The following is a 14,935-nucleotide window of genomic DNA, read 5'->3' on the forward strand; positions in this document are numbered from 1 at the left end:
TGTTCATTCCTAAAAATAATTACACAACTGATTAACGAAATCTTCACCGGTGTCTTCATTGAAACCGCAGAATAGATATATTCTACCTCTTATCGTTTAAGGATTTTTGTAGATTTTACATCTTAAACAGAAATATACACACCAGTTGTGTCTACTATATTACTGTCAACTTGACCAAAGCAATAACACTTTTGCACCAATGCTTATACCTCTTATTGGTATACATCCTTCAAATTAATTATCCCAGTAGTATTTATAGGATCGTTACTGCCCGTAACTAATATATATTGAACAATATCAAATCATACATACATTAATTACTTCTTCATAATCTAGCGATTGTTTTTCATCCAAACCCGTACTATTTCCCTAATAACAGCTACATAACGGTATATGTACAGTCCGCAGCAAAAAATCTGCAATATGAGCGTGTAAGTTTATTGTGAAAGTGTGCCTAACAGCCCAGGGAATCAACATAACGTCCAAGTGGCACGAATCACGCCACGAGAAATCTCGGCGTCCTCCCCTGCACATTTATTTTGGAGCAAAAGACTTCGTCGTTTCACAATAAACTCACATGCTCATGTTGCAGGGGTATTTTTTTTTTCTTTTTGCTGCGGACTGTACAACTTCCTGTAACTTTCTGCCCATACTGCATCCCAACAGATATGACTTATGCATATTTGTATGATTTCTAAAGAAACATAACTTACTGTGTCCAAGTACACTTGCTTTAAAGTGTTTCGGCAAAAGTAATTGCACTGAATTGTTTCAGCAGTCTTTGCTTTCTTCGTCAGTACTTCTGGGAAACACATGAAAGTTTCTTTGTTTTCTCAAAATTTCATTTTACAGGTTTTTCTTCATGTGCCTAGTTGAAAAATGAAGAAATGAAGAGGTTTAAACATTTTCAAATATAAGTCCCTTCAATTTTCTTTTTCTTTGTTTAATCGATCTACTACTGGAAATACTTTTCGCGTTGAGATTTACGTTAATAAGCGGTTAAAGAGATTTTTCAAGTGAACACTTCAAAAAGAGTGCAAGATGAAATTCTGAGAAGCGGAATAATAATAATCTGAGTTTCACAGAAGTATTGATGAACATAACAGATTACTGAACTGAGATATATGGCGTATACTCTAAAAAGTTAATGGTCGTAGTTCGGAGTCGATCGTCTGTATTCCACAAAGATGTAAATCACAAACTCAATTATTTGTCGTTGAACAATGTTTAGATTGTTTTGTGTGTGCTAAACTCATCTGTTATTCCATGAGAGCTGTCTGACACAGACCTGAACGAAAGTGACACATAATGTATGATACTCTTACATAGCAACCTTCCATTGTTGTGATACTATATAAACTTCAAGAAAATATTTGGATAAGAGAAAGAGGAACAAATACTTCTACGTTGACGTTCTACGATTATCTTCCGAGGCTAAGGGAGACGGTGATGGTGTTAGTAAACGAAATGATAGAATCAAGGAAGTGGGAGGAAATGGGGAAATGTCGAGAAAACTCACGCACACAGTATTTGTCCACCTCAAAGCCTACTTGGCACGAGCTGGGATTGAACCAGGAACCCCACGCACCAGAGGTTAGCACTGTACCACTGAGCAGCTGAGACCCTATAAACAAACATGTAAATGAAGAAAATTATACAGCATTAAATTCAATATATAGCCAGCACCTAATAATGTGTGAATTGTCAAATCAAGGCGTCTAACATGGTTAAGAACTACGCTGCGGATGCGTAGAATATTGGTTAGAAAGCATTTGAGGAGCAGCTATTATATAGACACGGAAGACAGAATGAAGATAATATAAAATATGACTTTAGAGAGGGAGGTAATCACAATCCTGACTGAATTGAACTGTTACAGAATCGAATACGGTGCAACTTTTGTGGTGTTAAATTTGCGAGTCCCAGTATGAAGCCAAAGAATGAATGAGTTGTATAAAATATATTCAAACTCGTAACTGGTTCCAATTTTACATATTCGATATTCACATTCTAAAGTTGTAGATGTTTAGTATAAAATAAACTATCCAGAGTAATACAGATCTAGGTGTTTACGTCCTCATAATAAGTATTCATACGTCATATATATAGGCCCTAGTCTGAATATAGGATCCGTGCTAGGTGCAAGATGAAAATATTGAGTAAAAAGCCCAGATGTCAATTGCCCAGGTAGCCCAATTTTAACTGAGCAGTGTTAGACACATAGCCCACATTTTGACATTAAACCGAACTTTTCCATTTTTGGCACGGATTTTATAGTCAATCTGTATATATATCCTTGTTAATGTCATCTGCAACCTTTTTTTTTTTTTCTTTGTTCATTTTCCTGCTACAGCACTTAAGTCCACTACCGTTACCGTGTTCCAGTTCAATCTAACACTGACCACAACGCTGTATATTCCAGCACAGTCAGCGAATAAGATTTCATTATTCCGTGGCGTGGTCTTTTTACTCATTCCACTACCTAATTGTCGCTGCTTTCAGTTCTGTTTTGTTTATTGCTTCCACACACACATCACCTTGTCGCGGTACGCCCTGTACGCACAGTATTTTCGTGATTCGAGAAGCCCCTTCCCTATGGCGACGTTTGAACGCAGGGTCTAATTATATTGCGCCTTTTGACGTGTACGGGGCATAATGACTGTTCTTCACTCCTGTCCTCTTTGTTACTTCACGCCCCATTAGCTCAGCGCTGCATGCTGTTCTCGCTTGTCAAATGACACGCGTGTCTTCAGTGAACGTGATCCCAGCGTTGATTCTCGGTGGGAGAGCATTGAATACATTACGGTGTTTCGGATTCCACCTCGAAATGTAGATCCACTTTTCATGTAACTTCGGACTGAGAAAGGACGCAAAATTTCAGCAAACAAACTAACTGAATGTTGTTTAAGGCGCCCTCGTGCTGATAGTTCCATGCATGCATCGTCTTACGGAAATTATAATCGTTCTCACATCATACTGTACAAATCGTGAGAGTTTGGACACACTCTCGTAATTCCTTCTTCGTATTGAAATTTTCGCAAACAGCTGTGTACGACTAAAAATAACAAAGCTTCAAGTGCTTTTAAATGTCACGGAGGCTTAAATCTGTTGATGATTGAGAGCCAAAGAAAGTCGTGTTCATCAAAAATACTTTTTATCAATCATTTCTTATGTTTCTATGATCTTTAGAGGTATCATATCTTAAGGATGCTGTTTCGTGGCCAGCATGAGTGGTGTCTACGCGTGATTCCTGCCTAGATCCCTGATAAACCACTAGTCTCAGATTAAACAACTAGTAGCTTGGAACCATTTCTAAATATTTGAAAACCCCATGTCTTCTAGCATTGATAGCCCTCACCGCTAGTCTAATGGCTAGCGCGTGCGCCTTTGGTGTACATGGCCCTGTGTTCTATACTTGGTGGGAGAGTTTAGTCGGAATTTTAACTGCCCTCGATATTTCCATGTTCGTGTCCCTGTCGTGTGAAATAGAAAATTGTTTTTAAAAAAAGTCACCAGCGCGTGTTGTACCTTTGGTGCACATAGCCCCGGGTTCGTTCCCGGTGGAGAGCACAAAAATTTAATTTCATAATCATTCATTTTCATTAATCATCCTGCTTCGTTAGACTATAAGTCATAACTGTGGGACCTTATTTTTTTTTTTTTTTTCCTTCTTTGACTGGACGTGGTGCTAAATCTCAGGTCATCTTCAACGAGCTTTTAAGCGCCGATATATTTGCTGTAAATAGGCGAACTTTTTTATACTTGATCAGTTTCCACAAAGTTAGGAATAGCCTACTCTGGCTTTCAAACATTCTTATGTTGGAAAGTATCAAGATTATTTAGAGCTTTTTGAAATGGTTCTGAATGGTGCTATCATGTGAATAAAATGAAATATATTCTAAATCATTGTAAACGGAAGTTGTACGAGTGATGACAATCTATTCTTTAATTAACAATGAAATGATCAATGACGAACGGTGAAGCAGACAATTAACCAATCAAAATGTCCGAAGCAATTCCCAGATACCTCGCTACTATGGCATCACTTGTATAACTTCCATTTACTCTGTCCGTGAGAAGCCAATGGTGCGATCGTGTGACAAAAAACTGAAATACATTCTTAATTTGTAAGAAGCCATATTGGTCTGCATACAAAAAAAAGTATTCTCGTCGTTTTAATCAAGATTAAACTAATTTCAAAATTCCAAATATCACAATGCCCACGAAATGATCTCTATGCATCATTTTTATATATGCAGTGTATACACTTCGAGAACATTGCAGGCCTCAGTTATTTTGTACATAAACTCTATGGTTCTTATTATAATCTGATACATTGGACTCAACACTATAAGTTTCGAAAAAAAGAATTACGATGGAACTTAATTATTGCGGCTTGCACAGTAAAGTATAATAAGTTTAATTATCTTCAATACTGTAAAAAAAAGTAGTAATAAAGATTTCAATATAACAAGAATTTGCATCCAATTATGTACACAGAGTTATTTTCAGTATACTTCTGGCAGTAAAAGTGATAATGTATTTAAGCTGTTCATTGGTCCTTTGATTCGATGAGACTGTTCACAATATACTCAACTATTCAACTATTTACATACAGAGGAACAAACAATGAAGTTTCTTCGGTCTACATTATTATATACACAATAATTATATGAAAAAAAATTCTTCGAAAGTACGAAGTCTATGTGTTTGCACTTACAGCCATTGTCCTTTCGCGGCACATAAGGCAGCTACACTGAACGCACTGATAGCTATCAGGAATCGAGGAGTACGTTTTTCAGTCTTCTTAATCACTAAGAAATCTGTGGTAACACTTTCTTCACTGATAACCACTACTTTTCCACGTGTTCATTATCAACACTGTAGTCTTCCAATGGTTCACGGTCATTGTTCTTGAAATAGAGAGAACATGCAACTGAAGCTACAAAACTGCAGGTCCCAAAAATTAAACTTCTAGTGCTGTTGATTCTACACCAGATAATTGATATGCCTCCAAAAGCAATGGACAATCAATGCAGTCTGTCTCCTGTGTAGATGGAAGTCAAAATGTGTTACCTTGGTGCTTGAGGAAGAATTCTTGTTTGCTGCTGCTTGTATTATCGGATCCCAGAATCCATCCAATTCTTCTGATGGGCTTAAGTGAACATTAAAATTCTGACGAAAGTAAATGGAACTTGGCTGACGAGCAGCTGCTGCCAGTGGTCGAAGGTGATCAGTTAGTACGTTCATTACGCTGGAGAAAACCATCGCTCCCAAGATGGAAGTCACTGCTCTGTTCATTCTACTGCCACTGGTTACATTTTGAAAATGATCAACAGCTCGTTGGCGTCTACTCCAGTTAATGAAGCTACTGTCCCCAGAACATTCACTATATCTGTGCTCGTGACAGGTAATTGGTTGGCTGACTGTCGTGGAACAGCTGCTTGGGACGTTGTACAATCGAGTGATCTCATGACTTCTTCAGCGTAGGATTCCACTGCTGAAGCCTCTCCATTGGTGTTCACTTGCTCATCCTCAATATGAGGTTCACTTTCTGGCTGTGCTGGATATCAACCGAAGGGCCAACACCTTCATCTGCCATCTTCTGTTTTAAGAATCACAATCAAGTTGAGAACTTAAACTAGTCACAGTTGGATGTAAAAGACCTTGCACGGCCGGAGTCTTTTAGTCTATTACGTTTCCTTATACTATGAGGAAAGTTTTCAGTTCATTAAACAAAAGAAAATTAGTACTGGATCGCTTAAAACACATTTTTCTCTTCCGTTCTTTGATCGCTCGACTTCTTTCTTCTTCGTTGGTCCCATGGAGCAAAGACAACAATCAGCCCGCAGCTATGGATATTAAAGCGCGCTGTGTAGGCGTTAACAATTGAAAATTGTATATAATATATTTTTCTTATTATTTAATATATTATTATCTATCATACCGTCGCATGAGAACTAGAGAAACGTAACTCCATTTTCATAGGTTTACAGGAGAGAGGAAAATAAGTGATTTTAAAAGGAAAATTTAAAAAATAATATGATAAAAATGTTATGTATAGTAATCAAGGCATTACAAAATGGGTTTCAACACTACACCACCACCGACAGAATAGCTAACCAAAATAGTAATTCAGTTTTGTGCTGCACAATATTGAAATGAGATACGTTCTTCTGACTCTGAGCAGATTGTTTTGAAGGAATTGTTGCTGTGTACATACGCTTAGCAAATTATAATATCCTTCAGTTTTCTGATTGCGAGCTCTAACTAGAAACACTAATCATTGACGTCTAAATGTTAAAATAACACCAATAAATACTAAAATATCATTTAATCACTATCACTATCATCACTACCACAGCGATGCACGCGCTGCAGAGGTGGCGTGGGTCAAGGAAAACTTGATCCACGACTCACCACTCATCGTGACTCTCGACCCACTTGACCCACTTTGACCCACTCTGGCCCACTACCCACCATGATTCATACTGATCCACCGAAATCTATCGTCATCAACTCTGACCCATGATCCACGTCCTCCTCTCCACTGAATAAAGAGGTCTCCACTGACCTGTAATAAAAGAAGGCTGTGAAATTATTACTAACAGCGGTTTGAATTTCTACGGTCAGTCGCTCAAGCATCGCACTGTTACAATACCGGTGGATCTGACTTTTACGATATAAAATGGTAAAGTGTGTGACATGGGCCAAATAACGATGAATTTCAATTTAATTCTCAAATATAATTATTTTCTTGTTGAATTACAGGTACTTTTCAGTGGAAAATAGGATGAAATTTGAAAATTTCAAAAATCAAGGTAAAGTAGGCCAACGTAAAGACAAAAAACTAAAATTTTCCATATAATTATGCATATCGTACAAACTTAAAAATTTCCATGTAAGCTTACAATATAAATTGTATGTCTGTTTTTCTCACAACTCTATGGCTTGATTGCCTTGTGCTCTGAACGCTCCATATAATAAACACAAGCTTCAGTAATTATTATAATAGAAAGCAGTTAAAATGCGAAGGACTGAAGTTTTTGTTTCTCAGTTCTATTTCAAATGTAGCTGACCCGGACCACTAAACTTGGCTATCCATTTAATAGGTAGGTGATATTTCAGATCAGCATACGAAATTGAAGTATTCGTCAATAATTCTTAGAATTCTGACCAATGATGATATTTCAGATCAGCATACGAAACTGAAGTATTCGTCAATAAATTCTTAGAATTCTGACCAATGTTTTAAAAGTGATACAAATTTTTTCAGAGTTCAATTCAGGATGTTTATTGCTAAACATTAAAGATAACTAAAAATAGATAAAAAAATAACTTATTAGTTATTAGATAAAAATACTAACTTCTTACCATATAATACTAGATAATTTCAAAAAAATATTTCTGCATTTCGATAAAATTAATTTTGGAAAACATTTCAGAGTTGTATGTTTCCCCTAAAGAAAATGTTTTTCACTTAGAAAAGAGTTGCACCTTAAAACTTCGTGAAGATACAATCACCTGGTACTACGATGAATCCATTTACTTTATACAGTCTTAATCTAACTAATTCCAATGGGTATTAGGACATTATTCAATCACCCTTCGGTACTTGAAATATACCTAAGTATCACCAACTTCCAAACTAGGAGGTAAAATAATTAAATAATTAAAAGTTTCAAGAAAATAGGCAAATGGATTATAAGACTCAGAAGATAGGATTATAAGTAGTTTCCATATACCCTACGGTTAATAAAAACAATTTAGGTATTCAACTGATTACAATTTCTAATCTATTCCATTCCTTATTCATGGTGTGAAGAAAGTGTGTGTGTGTGAGGTGATTCTACGTATAAAAAAATCCAGAAAATGGTTTCTATTCAGATATAAAGAATGACTGGAATCATTGCTGACTTTTTTCGGATTGATTGCCGCATCAGTTCCCCGAGTCGTTGTTTTGGTAATAGAGTTCTTCAAACTAGAAGTTGTGTTCTGGATTTTGTTGCATGAGATTTCCTGTTTCCTTTCATGCGTAGAAACACTTAGTACAGCCACGTACTCTATCTACAGCCTGAATATTTATCTAGTACTTCTATACGAAACAATCTTCAGGAATTTTAGTAATCATTTTTGTGACACATTTTTAATGACAGCAGTCAGACACATACCCAGAAATTCATTTCGAGGAGGGTTCAAGGCTTTTGCGGACGCCCAAATTCAGAATGAGTGTAAATTTTACACCTGTCGACAATTTTGCGTAAAATTGTAGTTACCGGTAAGCCTATATTTAAAAAATATCGGAATTTCAAAGAAGGGGGGCTTGACAGCAGTATCAAGCAAATGAATTATGGTTAACCTAGTTTCGTAATCTCTCTTACCTGTTCCTCCTAGTATTGTCTCCGTTGGATTAGTTTCCCTTCTTTTCCTCTTGGGTCTAGGGCTGCCATCACCTGATGTTAATGATAAAGATTCTTTTCCAGCACTAGGTACATAATCATCACTTGAACGTGAACTGAAAAGATCCTCGTTTACTATACCATTATATCCAGTGTTTTTTTCATCCGTTTTCTTGGCGTTATTCAATTCTGTTGTTGATGGTAACGATCCTGGATCAGCAATAGGCACATAACTATTACTCGAATACGAACTCAAAAGATCTTGTTTGTTTTCTGTACCAACTCAAAGTTTTCTTCTCCCGTTTTCTTGGTGTTATTCAATTTGATCAACTCGAGAACTCTTCTTCCTCTCGAAGTCATTTTGCAATTCATAAACGAACTGTGCGGGACGACGTGCTAGTCAGCAGCCACACTTCATTCGCTACTCTCTTGTCTTTTGTAATTCTTCCTAAGGAGCTAAAATACTACTGAAAAATCAAAAGTCAGCAACAAAAGACAGTCTAAAAATAAATTACATTGTCACGGACTACTACTTGACAAAAAAGTAATGTGCACATTTTGCTAGGGAGTAAAAAGTGAATCGACATTTCATTTTGCTTATTTAATAATTATTTAATATTTTATTTATTAGTTTTAAAATAACGAAACAATAGTGTGCTTTCAGTATAAAAATTACTTACCACAGCTTAAAGCAATGTTACTCACTAAAACGTATTTTTGAAAATTCATCTGTTTTCGAGTCAGAGAAACGTATGAGCCAATACGTTTCTTTGATCCTGGACTTCTTTTGAGACAGAAGAACATATTGGATGTTACGCTCCTCTGGTACGTTACTGTCTTTTAACGGCAAGGAGAAGAGATAGAGTTACGTCGATTTGTCACCAAGTGGTCCTTTCAAAATTATATAGATATATAAAGAAAAACGAAAATCCGATTTTTGTAGTTACGTCCCTCTGGTTCTCATATGACGATATATTCAATACAAAATATTTCCTTATGCTTTACGGTAAATGACTTGGTACTGCAATATTAATTTGATATTGTGTATATAAGCAGGGTTACCTCATTTTATGAAGATTTTATGAAGTAAAAGAGGTCTGTGACAAAAACATTTATTTATTACGTGTGTACAAATTTAAAAATCTTTTTATCTTTTAAATGGCTTTTTCTTTATAGTTTACATAGCTTGATACGAATCAACTGATCTTATTGGTTGGACAAATTATAGCTCTCTCTTTCCTGCGTAATTTTAGCAGATGACCGCATACGGAGCTGGATTCGACCATTGCGCATTTCCTTTGTGATCCATAGATGATAAATATTTGCAAAAATTGAGATGGAACTATTTAATTCAAATTTCGATTTTCTCGAATTTATAGACAACTCGGCCAAATTCATTGTTGGAGAAAACCCGCCCGAATACTTATTTTATTCTTGAAAAAGGGGACATGTTCGGGTAAGGAAAGACGTATGGTAACCCTGTAAGTGTAAGAAAACTTAGGCCATATGAATTTCTTGCATGCCAGAAGTTCTACATATCGATTTTATAGCAATGGCTTTATCCTTCGACCCCAACCAGCACTTTTAAATTTATTCGAATAATTAATTCTTCTGCTGTTGTTCGAATACATATTCGAATAATGGTTCGAGTATATATTCGTTATCCGAATAGAGTAAAACTTACCAACTTAACCACTTATCTAAGTTATTCACCTAAGTATCTTGGGCCTATTCTTGTAGAACTTACCGGGGTGACAAGATATATATGTTGCAAAAGAAAGAAAAAGTGATTAGTGTTTCCTCTGACTTGTAGTTTTGGAGCCCCAAGAATGTCCCTCGGGGATGAATATTCAAGGAAACGAATAGCAGCAAGAGAGGAGTTCTTTAGGAATATCCCAGAGTCAAAATTATACAGGGTGGGGCAGTCGAATCTCCCTTTTCTATGGCTTTCATGCACTGAAAGTGTGTGTGTGACTGGATAAGTAGGTTGTGATCTTAATGTGCTACACATCGGGAAATGTAATAACAACGCAGCATTGGAGCGGTGAACAACGCGGTTTCCCTGTTAAATGGTGGAAACCACGTCCTGTTCCAGGAAGGAAAGTCATTGCTGATTGATGGAGTCACAACTTTAAATGTAATATAACACGAAGAAGAGGTGGTAATGCAAGAAGTGCTAGAAGGCCCAAAAATGTGGAGGGTGAACGACTTGCGATATGCCCAGCTGAAAAGTGGACTATTTTATTGGCTTGTACACTAATTTCCATTTGTACTCTGACCTTTGATTGCCATAAATGTAGAACACAAGATTACAGTTTTTTTTTATAATAATCTAAAAAAAAAAGAAAAAAAAGAGAGAGGGAGCGGGTGACAGCCTCACCCTATATAATGAAAGAAGAAACATTTTTTTCGGGGTAAAATGTTAATGCTTACTTCAGTTTGCTTTTCTTAATTTGCTTTGCTTCAATTTGTTAAAGTTCGAACAGAACTAGTGTTACTCAAACTGTGAATGTGATGTAAGGATTTTTTTTTTTTTTTTTTACAATGAAAAAAATGCTTCGTTGCTCTGATGATTGTTCGTTGATAGTATTCCTTTCGTTTCTTCAGGTTTGAATTTAGACAAACCGAGATGATAAGATGTATAATTTTCCGGAACTGATAAAGGTAATTAGGCAACCTAAACATCATCAATAATGTTGTTTGTATAACTCAGCCTTGCAGGGAAACAGGGTAATGTCATTTTGAAAACTAGTCAAAGTACTTCTCGTAACCCAGTATTCACAGATATTGTATGTTGTAAGAACACTTCGAAAGTTACAGTTGGAATAAAGGGCTGCCAGCGGGAATGGAAAATGAAGAAATAAGAAACTCTGGTAGATAGTGAAAAGGATCACACACAAAATTTCTATTTCGTCCAGTAGTGAACTGCAGGATGAGGTATTTGGTGCCATCTGACGGCGAAATGTGTAATTTCTACTATCTTTGTTTCAATAGTAGAAAATGGGACATGGATAGCTACCATTAAAGGCACCGTTACCCGTGAAGATTTTTTACGGTTTGACTCCATTAACGATTTGGCCGAGATAATCGCTTTAGTAGTATTGCAGAAAAGAATTCAAAAATTCGCTTTCGTTCAAGAGTTATTGTGTGGAGTAACGTTCGCACGTACTAACATTCCAATATTGTAGGTCTCACGTACGTGGTTCTGATAATCACACGTGCTAAAAAGATAGACTTCAGGGGCTCCCGCTAAACGCTTCTTCTGATAGGAAAGGAAAGATGTAGCAAAAAGAGAAATTCTCTCTGTCTGATCAAGCTTTTTGCGGAAGGCCTTATAATGTACCTTTCATTACTATATGTGATTTTATGCCCCGTATGAACAGGTCGTCGTGCTAGCATTTTTTTTTCTTTGTTCTTGTATAGAAGCAAATATTTTTTAAGTTATTAAGTATTAACTAGTTATATAATGTAATTAATCGGATTAAATTTGTGTATTTCCTTCATGTTTTTATATATATTTATATAGAGAGCTTTCTTTTAAGCAAAATGATAATGGCTGGACAATATAAAGTTCTTTATTTATTATTATTATTTTAAGTAGAGATTGAGTTATGCGAAAAGTAGATGAAGTTTTGCTCATTCTTCTTTAAAAAGTCGAGACAATCTATTTTTGTGTTAGACTTAGATTTCATTTAAAAAAAAAAAAACGATGTTGCTGATACATACATAAACTAATAATTTGAGTAAACTGGGGGGGGCGCGGTGGCTCAGTGGTAGAGCGTTCACCTCCGATGCTTGGGGTCCCTGGTTCGATCCCAGCTCGTGCCGTGTGGACTTTGTGGTGGATAAAAACACCGTGTTCGTGGGTTTTCTCGGGGTTCTCCCGTTTCCTTCCACTTTCTTCATTCCACCATTTCACTCATTTCTCATTATCACCGTCTCTCTTAGCCTAACCGGCATAACGGGGCCGCGGTGGCTCAGTGGTAGAGCGTTCACCTCTGGTGCTAGGGGTCCTGGGTTCGATCCCAGCCCACGTCAAGTGAACTTTGTGGTGGACAAACACCGTCTGCGTGGGTTTTCTCGGGGTTCTCCCGTTTCCTCCCACTTTCTTCATTCCACCATTTCACTCATTATTCATCATCACCGTCTCCTTTAGCCTAACCGGCATAACCGTGGGACGTTAAACTTAGATTTTTTTAAAGTAAAATGGCAAGGTATAACTTTGGTTGGTATCTTTCGTGAGAAATTATATTTTATATTAAAGTGAATCATTCATTTGATCAGGACACTGATTTAACAATGTTGCTACTTATCGGAGAGTTTATATTTATCTGTTACACTGACTCATGCAACACTTTATAGTGTGGTCTTACCTTGAGATATTTATATTACCGAATAAAGTACTTAAATTACAATATACTGTAAAATATAACTATTTTTTTTCTTGTATTTTCAGGGGTTGCAGATGGAGAGCTTGCAGAAACTGAAAATAAAACTACAAAAATTGTCAGTATTACAGACAAGGCAGATAAGCAATTAAGTCATTACGCAGTTAATGGACCACAACAGAATGCACAAGGCACCATCAACCAGTCAAGTGTAGGAGCCATTGTTTCTTCAAACGCTTCGCATAAGATTTCAAGTTCTGTACCAGGAACCACTGGGAGTCAGCAGCCAGATCGTTTGCCTAATACTTCCTACACTACGAGCAAGAAAAAGTCTGAAGTAACAGATACCAAGTTGAGCAATGGAAGTGGTGGAAATACTTACGGAGATGGCAACCGAAGCATCACCAGTGGCGTGGCGTCTCAGACTGTTCAGGAACATACTAGTCAACTAAGTAGTGTTCCTGAAGGTCCTGCCCAGTTGACAAACCAACTATCCCCCGAGTCGAAACCTGATACTACGTACATGAACAAGGCATTTAGTGGGGATTATGCCGACATTGGAACCAACAATGATGGTTTGCTATTTGCGACAGATGAACCAGTCAAGCAAACTGAAGTTAGCAACAAAACATCGAATACCATAGTTCTTGAGACCAAAGAGGAGAAAACACCAATTCTTGATACAAATGCTTCTACTGGTAACAATAAGGATGATATGAACCCTTCTGGTCACAGTGATCTTGATTTCCAGTCTGTTTTGCCGGAAGACGATGTAAAAGATTTTGCAGTGGAAAACAAAAAAGAAACAAGTTCATCTTTTGGCATTCAAACACAAATACTAAAGAATACTGATGATAGTTTTCGTGATGACAGTTTTCCTGACAATTTTGACATTGTGGAACCTAAAAGGGTATCGAATCTCTGTAAGTAAATGTTTTAATTCGATTTCCAACTTCTGTTTATATAGAGCTTAGGTAGATACTAATTATGAGGGTAAATGATAAGCTGTTACTTTATGAGCACAAGGATTCGATTCTAAGTAGCACCATGAGTTTTTATAGACTACTGTATGCTTTCTTAAATTATTACTGTTTTATGCCTGGTGGGAGCTCGTGTGGTTCGGATTCCACGTTAATCAGTAGGTCCCGCCTCATATAGCCTCGCTGCTGAGAGGGACGTTAAATTTAAAATCAACTCAACTCCACTGTTTTTTGAAAATTTTTCAATTTCATACGAAAGAGTTTGTATTATTTATTTATTTTTGAAAAAAATAATTTAAATATATGTAAACAGAAATTGCGTTAATCTGTTTAAATACACTGTACTACGTTATCTTTAATCCGTAGGGCGTCCTGTTATAGTCTCGAAAGTAGCTTTTATGATGTTACGTGTAGAGGTTATATTAGTGTCATGACTGTAACCAATTATGTCTGCTATCATGAAAATTTAAAATGATGAATGATAAAATGATAAAATGATGAACACTGAGTTGTAGAGTGCTGAGTTCATACATTCCTAAGTCCAGTCTCAAGTCATGCGATTTTTATTGTCAACAAGTTTTTTTTAATAATAATAATAATAAAATTTGGAAGTATAAGGATGAGTCAAATGTTTTGCAATATTTCTGTCACTCATTTGCTTTATGCGTCAGGTTACAACAAAGCTTCCTATACTTAAAGTAGAGGCTATCGTTTTGTACCATCTCAAGGCACTCTCGATCCCATGCCTATACTAGTTTTTGTTTTTTGAGGCATAGACCTTCCGTACTACACTTTGTTTTTAGTTGTCGAAGCATCGCAAGCGCATGTATTTATAAAAAAAGATACTTTAGATTGGTTTGGATTATGTGATCAGAACGTATAGATGTCAAAATTAGAAGAAAGTAATTCACAGGTATGTTGTTTTATGTAAATAAATTTGTTACGATATTTATGTTTAGGAACATTGAAGAAATACGATTATAATTTCGTCGTATCGACGATATTAAAATGGAATACTTAATCATCGGGAGATGATTTGAAAAGATACTGAAGAAATAAAGAAGAGAAATTAGTTTGAAGGGTATATACAGATTGTAATCAGTTATTTAATATAGTAATATATTGAATGGATAGTGCAGATCTATAAATTGAGTATAAGTAATTTATG

General features: G+C 36.3%; 1 protein-coding gene across 2 annotated transcripts in view; it reads left to right on the forward strand.

Annotated features, from left to right (window-relative positions):
• Positions 1-14,935, forward strand: part of LOC145662873 (uncharacterized) — a 162,880-nt gene that overhangs the window by 111,127 nt on the left and 36,818 nt on the right. For both annotated transcript variants that reach the window (XM_081728832.1, XM_081728831.1), the window contains exon 2: positions 12,856-13,710. In XM_081728832.1, the coding sequence (XP_081584958.1) occupies positions 12,856-13,710 (855 nt within the window). The remainder of the gene's footprint in view (positions 1-12,855; positions 13,711-14,935) is intronic.

Source organism: Thermobia domestica, chromosome 10, assembly GCF_964235325.1.
Source record: "Thermobia domestica chromosome 10, izTheDome1.hap1.1, whole genome shotgun sequence".
NCBI classification, from domain to species: domain Eukaryota; kingdom Metazoa; phylum Arthropoda; class Insecta; order Zygentoma; family Lepismatidae; genus Thermobia; species Thermobia domestica.